This window comes from Triticum dicoccoides, chromosome 6A (genome assembly GCF_002162155.2).
Source record: "Triticum dicoccoides isolate Atlit2015 ecotype Zavitan chromosome 6A, WEW_v2.0, whole genome shotgun sequence".
Lineage (NCBI taxonomy): Eukaryota > Viridiplantae > Streptophyta > Magnoliopsida > Poales > Poaceae > Triticum > Triticum dicoccoides.
The window spans coordinates 451,585,409-451,598,339 of record NC_041390.1 but is presented as its reverse complement, the minus strand read 5'-3'; the positions used below and the strand labels follow the sequence as shown (position 1 = coordinate 451,598,339).

Genomic DNA, 12,931 nt, shown 5'->3' with positions numbered 1-12,931 from the left:
AAATGAGTCTACAAGCTAATAAATGAAGCCATCTATGACACTACTATTATGTTACTTTGCATTATGAAGGTAGTAACTTAGATTAGTGTCATGCTTGAGCATGACACTAGTCTAAGTTACTCCCCACTATGACCAGCCTAAGGCCACTTTGATACACAGAATTCTTAAAACTTAGAAACAGAAAGACACAAGATTGGCATTGCATGTCCTCTTGAATCGATCACAAACCATAGAAATTTGGACCAAAGAGTGACACAGGAAAAACAAAGGATTCTGGCAACATGTTTGACTGGATAGAGATCTCTAGAAAAAATAAATCGACGACTAACACCATTTTTTCCCCAAGGATCCAAATCCTCAAAAAATCCTATGAAATTCCATTGAATCAAAGGAGATAAGTGACCTGATCTATTTTGGAGTGCAAGTCAATAACTTCACATGACCTAAAATAAATAACTTTACATGACATGAAATCGCTAAACAGAGGAGCTAGTAACTGCCAGGTCAGACAAGGGGAGGTCAAAACTAAGGCATGTGAAATTCAAAATCAGAATATCCTCATTCCAGGTTCCCCTTTCTACAACATCCATGCTATTCTTCTGCTGCAGGAAATCCTTAAGTTTAGTCTGGAGCCGGAAACTAGTACACATTCATTCTTGATGGGCTCGTGTTGGCTGGCGAACTTCCTTGCCTTGCCCAGAGAAAAACATCAGAACAACAAGCACAGCCACCAATAAGAGGAGGATGTACAACGCATTCACGCCGAGCAGCGTTGGGAAACGTCTGCCAAATGTCTTCTTTATTGTTCTTCCAGCTCTATATGCCTCGAGGAAACGACTAATTTGGGATCCATGATCACCTTCTTCCAAATTCTCTAAACCCTCAACCTGCGACAAGAATCATAGCACAACTAAGTAGTCACTATTGGAGATTGTGGTGAAAGCAATTAAGCAAACATATATGATATGAACGGACTGTAAAAAAGGATATGATATGAACGGATCAATTTGAACAAAAATGTGATGTCAAAACCAGACACGGAGTTACACATAACAATTGCATATCAGTAATACCATGTGACATGCAGAGAACAGATACATACTTCTAGCTGGGGATAGTCTGAAATCTGATGATGGCATCCTTGTGAAAATAACGGGGGCAACAAAAATACTATACTTACCACTTCATACTCCTCATCTTTGTCCCAGACTACCAATTTTGGCAGCTGTGAGCTCTTAGAATCATGGAAAGGCTCGGTGAATTCTTCCCATTGGTTGACTCCCACATATCCAAACACTAGGTCATGGTTTGCATTGGCTGCAGACCTTAAAACTTTTATCAACCGCATGGAAGTTTCATCAGAATCATCCTGCAGAACTGCAAGGACAACTTTCCTATCATCATCTTTTAACATCTTAACAGTCTCTGCATTGATGGGCACAGTTATCGGAAGCAGGGATTGCCGTATAAAATCCTCCAAGAAGGTTCCTGCATCCACAAAAATCATATGTATCATCAATCCGGAAAAGACATGCAGTACAAAGCAGAGCTTGCACATGTTTTGGTATAGAAAGGTGAACTACGTAATTCCATCACTAAAAAACGGAGCTGCAGAACATCTGACACAAACAGAATGACAAATCCAGGATGTCACTCGCTAGCACATGTAACAAGAAACGTAAAGCAAATAGAGATCCAATCGTACCTTCAAAGGGGCCATAAAAGACACTCTGCTCGTTATATTTTGGGTTGAGCGAAACCAATGCTGGAATCTTGTCAAAATCATACACGGCCATCAAATCCTCAGAGAAATCCTTTGCTGTAGAAAACCATGCCTTCTTCTTGTACCTTGCTCCATACTCGGCAATGGAGGATTCATCCACCCCAAATCCAATAAATAATGGAAAACCCACACCAGCTTCCTGGACAAAACTTTTGATTGCTGCATCGGACGTGAGAACAGAAACATCAGGTGCGACGAGCTTCCTGAGGCTCTCAACGAGCTGGCCCGCCTTCCTTGAACCAGTGTACTCTGTGGGGACTCCATGGTCAAAAAGCATAAGAGTGGGGAAGCCACTGCATCCAGGAAAACAAACAAATTTGTCAATTACAAAACAGACTCCCACCTGGTTTAACCAAACTCGTAGAGATATTTGATTAGGTTGCTTACTCTACTCCATATTTGGACCTAAGCTTTTTGTATTTCTCTGCATTTACTTTCGCGACTACAATTGGCGTGCTCAGCCCAGCAAGAACCGGAGCAGCTTCATCCAACTGCAAATGGGCAACGGCTTATCAGTTCACATCATCGCAGGCCACACAGATGCTGGAATAACAGGAAAAAAGCGATAGTGACATGGCCTGCAAGTCTTGGTGATACTCCCTCCATTCCTAAATATAAGTATTTTTAGAGATTGCAACATGGACTACATATGGAGCAAAATGAGTGAATCTACACTCTAAACTACGTCTATATACATCCGTATGTAGTTCATTTTGAAATCTCTAAAAAGACTTATAGGAGTATTTAGGAACCGAGGGAGTATAATCTTATTATTACAAGCAAGGGGTTGAGTGGATCTTAGACGTGCCTGTGCCAATTTCGTTTCCTCTCTACGACTCAAATCCGATCCATGTCTCTGAACCATCACCACTATCTCTCAATTTCCCATTTCGCACTTGGCATCAATTAACCTACTACTCTAACCCAATCGCATTTCTCCTTGCAGACTCTTGGGAATACGAGGTCTCAAGCGAACACCGGTGGTGGTGGATCGAATGGAAGGGCGGGGAGGCTAGCTGGATGCGTACCTGCGGGGAGAGGCGTTTGCAGTGGCCGCACCACGGGGCGTGGAAGTCCACGAAGAGGAAATCGACGGCGGCCACCGCCGCCTCGAAGTTGCCCTCGTCCAGCTCCACAACGCTCCCGTCTCGTGGGATCTGGAACCTCGCCGGCTCCTCTCCGCCACTAGCCAAGCAGGCCGGCGTCACTAAAGCGAGAACGAAGAGAGGAAGCAGCCGCTGCTTGTCCACGGCCATCGGCGGCATCAGTGAGCTCGATTCGATCTCGAGCGGAGTTGGTAGCTGTGTGGAACACTACGCCTCAAGCCCTCAACTGGTAGTGCCCGCATGCTAAGATCCCCCGTTCCATTTCCCTAAATATTTTTTTTTAGAGAAATCGCTCATGCTTATCTAGCAGATCCCATATTTTTAAAATTATCTTGTAAAATCTTCAAAATGTTTGCTCAAATTATAGTAACAAATTGGTCACGAGGTTGTCATAGTCGCGATTTTAAATCGGATCAGAGCTCCGATGGTAGGATCGCAAATCATAGAATCTTCACTATCAAGATCATAGAAACGTAGATTCTATGAATTAAAATCGTAGAATCATAGGGGTTAGTTTGGAACGTAAAGTCGTAGAACCGTACAACAGAATCATGATTCTAACAACCTTTGATCACGTCTCAACACACCACAAACATAGATAATTTAAATGCATCACATCATAATTCAAGTACGAGCATTACTCCTATAAAGAATTGCATCGTTCAATCCAAGCACGCCTCACGCGTGGTGCCTACCTGGCGCCCTAACCGTTGTCCGATCGGAATCGGTCATTCCTCACCGAGCCAACGGCCTCGAGGGTACATGACGATGGACTGAGAGTGTGCTCGGTGTCACCTCGTATGGTGGTCGTTGTCATCGTGTAGTGTGTGTCATTTCATGCGCTTGTGTGGGAGCGAATGATGTTTGCGCCACCGGGTAGAGGCGGTCATTGCGCGTGGGCACCACCCAACTATCCATGTGTGTGTGTTGTCTCTTGTGTTGGTGGGGATTGATGTTTGGGCCCCCGGGCAGAGGCGAACGTCGCATCGGGACCCCGCCCGGCTATCCCGCCTAACACTCGGCTGGTTGTTCAAGTCCGGGCGTCGGGAGATCGTGCGGAGTCAGTGTCTTACCGGGCAGATAAGGTGAGTTCACTCCTTTCGGCTGTGCCTTATTGTTTTCCTGAGGTGGGTTTGCTTCCTTCCTACTTATCCGATTCGTTATGTCCACTCGATGGCCGTGTGGAGTTCTGTTTGTTCCGTCCTTCTTTGGTTGGTATAAGGTAGATGTATGCTTTGTAGGTCCCATGATCGGTTGGTATCTGGGGTGTTCCGCTGGTAATGTGACTACTAGTTTTCCGCGTGTGTGGGTCCCTCCTTATGTATCCAGTTGTAGTACGGCAGTGGGTCCCCCTATTAGCCCCTGTGCCAGTTGGTAGGGTTAGCAGTGATGGCGGTGAGTCCATTGGCTAGTGGGCCTGCGACGCTTGCTCCGCCGGATAAAAGCATGTGCTCGCCTTGACTATGTACTGTGTAATGTCACTCTTTTTATGTGACCTTCATCGCATGTTCTCTTGTTGTTTTTGGCCCCATGCATGTCCACGTGTGTGGGCTAGTGTCGTGGGTCTTGTCGGTTCTTTCGCATGTATGTCATCATTTTCTTTATCTCATCTCCTATATTTGCCTTTTCTTCCCCATCTTTCTCCTTCCCTTCGCCGCCGTCTCATGCTTCACTCTTCTCATCCCACGGTTCGCTCTGTTGGAGGTGCTCTTCGAGCTTATCCTAGCTATCCGGCCACGTCTTCGGCTTTGTTTGCCAATGGTATGCCCTTCGTCCTTCCTAGTAGACGAGGTACCGGTTCTTCCTCTCTCCGATCTCATCGACAAATGAGCCCATGAATGTTAGCATCCAGATCTATCTTGTCTTTATTCTTTTTCTTCTGATCCAATTTGTTTTTCTCTTACGAAACTTTAAGGCATTTGTATTTATGTTGTTTCCTCTTAGCAAGGAGGGTGTTGGGCCCCTAAGTGCAAGAGTTTGTAGCAAGCAACATTTCGCCCTCAAAGTGGATGACCTTAAGGTTTTATGGAACCAGTAGGAGTTTACTAAGCAACCTAATGATCAACACTTGCACACACAAAATACAATATTGGCTTGGCCCCCAACGAAACTAGTGAGATTGCCAGTTTCACTAGCCTTGCTAGTTACAATGATTGAATGCAAGTGTGTATGGAAGATGTTCAAATTGAAATTCAAATAACAAGTCAAATTAATATTTCTTCAAACAGTAAAACTAAAATGTTCAAATTATTCCATAATTCCCCCTGATCATTTGTCATGTTGGACAACATCATTTGACTCACCAATTAATCCTTAGTAAATTATAAAGTTGTAACAACATAATACCTGACCTTTTATTTAAACTTTACCAAATGCTCTGAAACTTTTTGTGCAACACCACAATATTGTACATGATTTATGTGCCAAGTTCCCTATATAAGAAAATTCATTTAGTGGACCAACTACATACAAAACAGTGGGGAAATAAATAAGACGGAAGAAAAACAAAAGGAAAGAGATTAAAGGGAAAGTACACAATGTGCACTTGGGCTCTAGGTCTACATGAGGCCCAGCCCACCTGACCCCCTCATCCCCTACCTCTGTTCACTGAACAGAGGCGTGGCAGCCATCCACGGTGCCATAGCCACACCTGACTGTGTGGTGTGCTTCCAGCACCTCCCACAAGCTAGGGGCTAGGGGTTGGAGGACTCTTCCTCCTAGGTCGGTGCGCCAAGGGAGGGGATCCCCTCCTCTAAGTCGGCTAGAGGGGGCACCCCTATTGAACACACAAGCTCTCTCCCATTTGGGAGCCCCTCTAGTTCTCTAGTTCCCCAGACAGTTTGGAGAGGCGCTGAAAGGCTCTTTCTCCCACCTATAGTTTGGTATGAATGGGTTGGGACCATGACAATGTCTGAATCACATCTAACAAATGATTTGTAACAACGAAAGAGGGTCTAACCTTCTCTGCACATGCCAGAAACTTCCCCCCACTATCCACAGAATCAAACGCAACTAGCTTCACGCATGGAGATTGATGGTGACAGCGAGCAGATAGATCTTCAGCCACCCCGCTCCATTCGTTGCCACTGATGGTCTTAGGGAGTTACAAGAGGAACAAATGACTCAAATCGACCGTCAGGTACAAATCCTTCATTCCAAGTCATAGCCCGAGAGAGAAGAGAGGCATACCTGGGTGGTGAAGGAGTAGTCGCCGGAGGAGGAACTGCTGGAGATGTCTTTGAAGAAGACCATGGCGACCCCGGCGGTAGGATGCGAGACGACGAGAGCGAGGAAGCGTCTATAGCTTAGCAAGGAAGGAAGGAGGAAACGGGGGAAATGTGACTTGTGGTCGGGGAGAAAAGGGGGTGGGTGATACGTCTCCGTCGTATCTACTTTTCCAAACACTTTTGCCCTTGTTTTGGACTCTAACTTGCATGATTTGAATGGAACTAACCCGGACTGACGTTGTTTTCAGCAGAATTACCATGGTGTTATTTATGTGCAGAAACAGAAGTTCTCGGAATGACCTGAAACTTCACGGAACATCTTTTCGGAAATAATAAAAAATCCCTGCAAAAGATGAAGACCAGGGGGCCCACACCCTAGCCATGAGGGTGGGGGGCGCGCCCCCTACCTCGTGGGCCCCCTGAAGCTCCTCCGACCTCAACTCCAACTCTATATATTTGGTTTCGCAGAGAAAAAAAATCAGGGAGAAGGATTCATCGCGTTTTACGATACGGAGCCGCCGCCAAGCCCTAAAACCTCTTGGGAGGGCTGATCTGGAGTCCGTTCGGGGCTCCGAAGAGGGGAATCCGTCGCCATCGTCATCATCAACCTTCCCCCATCACTAATTTCATGATGCTCACCACCGTGCGCGAGTAATTCCATTGTAGGCTTGCTGGACGGTGATGGGTTGGATGAGATTTATCATGTAATCGAGTTAGTTTTGTTAGGGTTTGATCCCTAGTATCCACTATGTTCCGAGATTGATGTTGCTATGACTTTGCTATGCTTAATGCTTGTCACTAGGGCCTGAGTGCCATGATTTCAGATCTGAACCTATTATGCTTTCATCAATATATGAGAGTTCTTGATCCTATCTTGCAAGTCTATAGTCACCTATTATGTGTTATGATCCGTTAACCCCGAACTGACAATAATCGGGATACTTACCGGTGATGACCGTAGTTTGAGGAGTTCATGTATTCACTATGTGTTAATGCTTTGGTCTGGTACTCTATTAAAAGGAGGCCTTAATATCCCTTAGTTTCTACTAGGACCCCGCTGCCACGGGAGGGTAGGACAAAAGATGTCATGCACGTTCTTTTCCATAAGCACATATGACTATATTCGGAATACATGCCTACATTACATTGATGAATTGGAGTTAGTTCTGTGTCACCCTAGGTTATGACTATTACATGATGAACCGCATCCGGCATAATTCTCTATCACTGATCCACTGCCTACGAGCTTTCCATATATTGTTCTTCGCTTATTTACTTTTCCGTTGCTATTGCTATCATCACTACAAAATACCCAAAACATTACTTTTACTATCATTACCTTTTGCTACCGTTACCACTACTATCATATTACTTTGCTACTAAATACTTTGCTGCAGATATTAAGTTTCCAGGTGTGGTTGAATTGACAACTCAGCTGCTAATACTTCAAAATATTCTTTGGCTCCCCTTGTGTCAAATCAATAAATTTGGGTTGAATACTCTACCCTCAAAAACTGTTGCGATCCCCTATACTTGTGGGTTATCAAGACTATTTTCTGGCGCCGTTGCCGGGGAGCATAGCTCTATTCTTTGAGTCACTTGGGATTTATATCTGCTTATCATTATGAAGAACTTGAGAGATCCAAAAACCAAGATTTATCCCTCAACTACGACGGGAGGTAAGGAACTGTCATCTATCTCTGCACTTGATTCACCTTCTGTTTTGAGTAAGCTTGCGACACCTAAACCTACTTTTGCTATTCGTTCTGATATGTCACATGTTATTGATGATGCCACTTCTGCTATGCATGATACTTATGATGAAACTACTTCTACACTTGATACTACTGTGCCACTTGGTGAATTTCTTGATGAACAACTTGCTAGGGTTAGAGAGAATAAAATTATTGAAACTGATTATATTGAAGATAGTGATGATGAAGACTCTCCCCCTAATACTTACGAATTGCGTGTTGTTCCTGGGGGTTATGTTCTGGATGAAGAATCTGCTAGAGCTATTCTTTCTTGTAATGATAGAAGTGATCTTAAGAAATTATTAGCTAAATGGAAGCAATCCCTTAATGCTAACATGAAACATGACCCTGCTTTTGCTACTTCACCTATCTGTGTTACTGATAAGGATTATGAATTCTCTGTTGATCCTGATATAATTACTTTGGTTGAATCTGATCCTTTTCATGGCTATGAATCTGAAACTGTTGTGGCACATCTTACTAAATTAAATGATATAGCCACCCTGTTCACTAATGATGAGAGAACTTGCTACTTTTATATCCTTAAAATATTTCCGTTCTCATTAAAGGGTGATGCTAAGATATGGTTTAATTCTCTTGATCCTGGTTGTGTGCGTAGTCCCCAGGATATGATTTATTACTTCTCTGCTAAATATTTCCCTGCTCATAAGAAACAACCTGCTTTAAGGGATATATATATATATATATATAATTTTGTGCAAATTGAAGAAGAGAGTCTCCCACAAGCTTGGGGGAGGCTTCTCCAATTACTTAATGCTTTGCCTGATCATCCTCTTAAGAAAAATGAAATATTTGATATCTTTTATAATGGACTAACCGATGCTTCCAGAGATCACCTGGATAGTTGTGCTGGTTCTGTTTTCAGGGAAAGAACACCAGATGAAGCTGAAATTCTATTGAATAATATGTTGACAAATGAAAATAATTGGACACTTCCTGAGCCTATTCCTAAACCAACTTCGAAGAAAAGAGGTGTTCTATTTCTCAGTCCTGAAGATATGCAAGAGGCAAAGAAATCTATGAAAGAAAAAGGTATTAAAGCTGAAGATGTTAAGAATTTACCTCCTATTGAAGAAATACACGGTCTTAATTTACCGTCTGTTGAAGAAACATATGATCTTAATCCATTACCTATTGAAGAAATACATGGTCTTGATAACCCGACACAGGTAGTAAAGGTAAATTCTCTCTATAGATATGATAAAGCTGAAATCCCATTTACTAAGTTTGCTAGCCCATGCTTAGATGAGTTTGATAAATGTATGGTTAAGCAAGAAGATTTTAATGCTTATTTTGGTAGACAATTGAAATACAATTCAAATATGCTTGAACACTTGGGTGATTATATGGCTAATGTCAAAGGTGAACTTAAACTTATTAGTAAACATGCTTCTATGGTTACCACTCAAGTAGAACAAGTACTTAAAGCTCAAAATGATTTGCTTAATGAATTGAATAGTAAGAATAATGATTATGTTGTTAGAGCGGCTACTAGAACTGGTAGAATGACTCAGGAACCTTTGTATCCTGAAGGTCACCCTAAGAGAATTGAGCAAGATTCTCAGAGAAATAATATAGATGCATCTAGTCCTTCTAAGAGGGAGAAAACGAAAAATGATAGGACTTTGCATGCTTCTAGTGAACCTATTACTAAAACACATGAGAATCCAAATGATATTTCTATTTCTGATGCTGAAACACAATCTGGTAATGAACCTGAAACTAGTGATGATGTTAATAAAAATGTTCATGATGATGCTCAACCTAGTAATGATAATGATGTAGAAATTGAACCTGCTGTTGATCTTGATAACCCACAATCAAAGAATCAACGTTATGATAAGAAAGACTTTGTTGCTAGGAAACACGGAAAGGAAAGAGAGCCTTGGGTTCAGAAACCCATGCCTTTTCCTCCCAAACCATTCAAGAAAAAAGATGATGAGGATTTTGAGCGCTTTGCTGAAATGATTAGACCTATCTTTTTGCGTATGCGGTTAACTAATGTGCTCAAAATCAATCCTTATGCTAAGTACATGAAAGAAATTGTCACTAATAAAAGAAAGATACCGGAAGCTGAAATTTCCACCATGCTTGCTAATTATACTTTTAAGGGTAGAATACCAAAGAAACTTGGAGATCCAGGAGTACCCACTATGCCATGCTCTATTAAAAGAAACTATGTTAAAACTGCTTTATGTGATCTTGGAGCCGGTGTTAGTGTTATGCCTCTCTCTTTATATCGTAGACTTGATTTGAATAAGTTTACGCCTATTGAAATATCTTTGCAAATTGCTGATAAATCAACTGCTATACCTGTCGGTATTTGAGAGGATGTGCCTATTGTAGTTGCAAACGTTACTATTTTAACGGACTTTGTTATTCTTGATATTCCCGAGGACGATAGTATGTCTATTATTCTTGGAAGACCCCTTTTGAACACTGCGTGGGCTGTTATTGATTGCACTAAAGGCAATGCCACTTTTCATGTTAACGGTAATGAGCATACGGTACACTTTCCAAGGAAACAACCTCAAGTTCATAGTATCAACTCTATTGGAAAAATTCCATCGATTATTTTTGGAGGTTTTGAATTTCTCTTCCTACTGTCAAGAAGAAATATGATATTCTTATTATCGGAGACGTATCAACTCCCCCAAGCTTTGGGGGAGTTGATACGTCACCGTCGTATCTACTTTTCCAAACACTTTTGCCCTTGTTTTGGACTCTAACTTGCATGATTTGAATGGAACTAACCTGGACTGACGCTGTTTTCAGTAGAATTACCATGGTGTTATTTATGTGCAGAAACAAAAGTTCTCAGAATGACCTGAAACTTCACGGAACATCTTTTCGGAAATAATAAAAAATCCCTGTAAAAGATGAAGACCAGGGGCCCATACCCTAGCCACGAGGGTGGGGGGTGCGCCTGCCCCCCTAGGGCGCGCCCCCTACCTCGTGGGCCCCCTGAAGCTCCTCCGACCTCAACTCCAACTCTATATATTTGGTTTCAGAGAGAAAAAAATCAAGGAGAAGGATTCATCGCGTTTTACGATACGGAGCCGCCGCCAAGCCCTAAAACCTCTCGGGAGGGCTGATCTGGAGTCCGTTCGGGGCTCCGGAGAGGGGAATCCGTCGCCATCGTCATCATCAACCTTCCTCCATCACCAATTTCATGATGTTCACCGCCGTGCGTGAGTAATTCCATCGCAGGCTTGCTGAACAGTGATGGGTTGGATGAGATTTATCATGTAATCGAGTTAGTTTTGTTAGGGTTTGATCCCTAGTATCCACTATGTTCTGAGATTGATGTTGCTATGACTTTGCTATGCTTAATGCTTGTCACTAGGGCCCGAGTGCCATGATTTTAGATCTGAACCTATTATGTTTTCATCAATATATGAGAGTTCTTGATCCTATCTTGCAAGTCTATAGTCACCTATTATATGTTATGATCCGTTAACCCTGAAGTGACAATAATCGGGATACTTACCGGTGATGACCGTAGTTTGAGGAGTTCATGTATTCACTATGTGTTAATGCTTTGGTCTGGTACTCTATTAAAAGGAGGCCTTAATATCCCTTAGTTTCCGCTAGGACCCCGCTGCCACGGGAGGGTAGGACAAAAGATGTCATGCAAGTTCTTTTCCATAAGCACGTATGACTATATTCGGAATACATGCCTACATTACACTGATGAATTGGAGCTAGTTCTGTATCACCCTAGGTTATGACTATTACATGATGAACCGCATCCGGCATAATTCGCTATCACTGATCCACTGCCTACGAGCTTTCCATATATTGTTCTTCGCTTATTTACTTTTCCGTTGCTATTGCTATGATCACTACAAAATACCCAAAACATTACTTTTACTATCATTACCTTTTGCTACTGTTACCACTACTATCATATTACTTTGCCACTAAATACTTTGCTGCAGATATTAAGTTTCCAGGTGTGGTTGAATTGACAACTTAGCTGCTAATACTTGAGAATATTCTTTGGCTCCCCTTGTGTCGAATCAATAAATTTGGGTTGAATACTCTACCCTCGAAAACTGTTATGACCCCCTATACTTGTGGGTTATCAGTGGGGAAGGGGGGAAGGGGGCGGGGGTAGATATTTTGGCGGTAGGCCAAAATTTTGGAAATGAGGAGGGGAACTTTGCGCTCGGTGCCGCCGGACCATTCACTTTGAATGATTGTGTGCATCGCAAACGATTCTTCTGCTTTACGTGCATGGGATGAGTTTGATAATTCAAATTTTGGTGGAAATTTCCCAGGGTATGTCATTGCATAATTTAACATCGCTTGCTAACTTAGACACATAAAAGAGCGTACAGCAAACAAACCACACTTACTGAATCGAGCAATTTTAGTAATTAAACAGAGCCAGGTGACCTAAACATTGCTAAACAAAAGACCAGCATTAAAAACAATGCCTAAGTACGCATAATTTTAACAAATCCGTCGCTGCGCCGGTCTATGCATCATCGGTGTGAGATGAAACGTCGATGACTTGTCCTGGCGACATGCCGCCGTTGGTGGACTACGCATCCCCCCTGCTGAAGTCGACTGCGTCCTCGTCCTCTTCCTCGGTGCCACCCTCAAGGTTGTAGTACTCATAGTAGTGGCTGTGCCAGAGCTCGCGTTGGTACTCCATCGTCTATTCCTCGACGGACAGACTCTTCTCTACCTCGACCTCGTCCACGCGCAACTCCTCCTCCTGGCGCTCCTTGATCTCCGCCGCCTCCTGCATCTCTAACTCCCGCTCGGCGACCTCATGAGGAAGCAGGTGCTCCGTGGCCACCACCGCCTTTTCAGACGTGGGTTGCATGCTGGAGCCCGAGGTGGCCTGGAATATCTTGGCGTGTACATCCTCGATCTTGGCGTGAATGGCCTCGACCCGGGCCAGGGCGACATCAGCGGCACGGACGGCAGCTCGAACGCCCTCGGTGTTTGCAGCCGCTGTCGCGGCAGCAGCTGCAGCCGTCTCGGCTGCTGCAGACGCCCTCTCGGCGGTTGCGCTCAATGAGGATG

The 12,931-nt window shown here is 43.4% G+C and overlaps 1 protein-coding gene across 1 annotated transcript; it reads right to left on the bottom strand.

Moving 5' to 3' along the window:
* Positions 1–271: 271 nt before the first annotated feature.
* On the bottom strand, positions 272–3,141 carry LOC119317213 (protein disulfide isomerase-like 5-3). Its single transcript, XM_037591641.1, has 5 exons — positions 2,812–3,141; positions 2,171–2,274; positions 1,706–2,076; positions 1,181–1,488; positions 272–887 (listed from the first exon to the last, which is right to left on the bottom strand). Exons 1-5 carry the CDS (start codon positions 3,046–3,048, stop codon positions 651–653), a joined length of 1,257 nt encoding a protein of 418 aa, XP_037447538.1. The 5' UTR covers positions 3,049–3,141; the 3' UTR covers positions 272–650.
* Positions 3,142–12,931: the final 9,790 nt, after the last annotated feature.

Coding starts and splice junctions, on each gene's coding strand:
- LOC119317213 (XM_037591641.1), bottom strand. CDS start 3,048: ATGCCGCCGATGGCCGTGGACAAGCAGCGGCTGCTTCCTCTCTTCGTT. Junction 2,275..2,811: donor GCAAACGCCTCTCCCCGCAG/GTACGCATCCAG, acceptor GCCCATTTGCAG/TTGGATGAAGCTGCTCCGGT. Junction 888..1,180: donor AAGATGAGGAGTATGAAGTG/GTAAGTATAGTA, acceptor TTCTTGTCGCAG/GTTGAGGGTTTAGAGAATTT.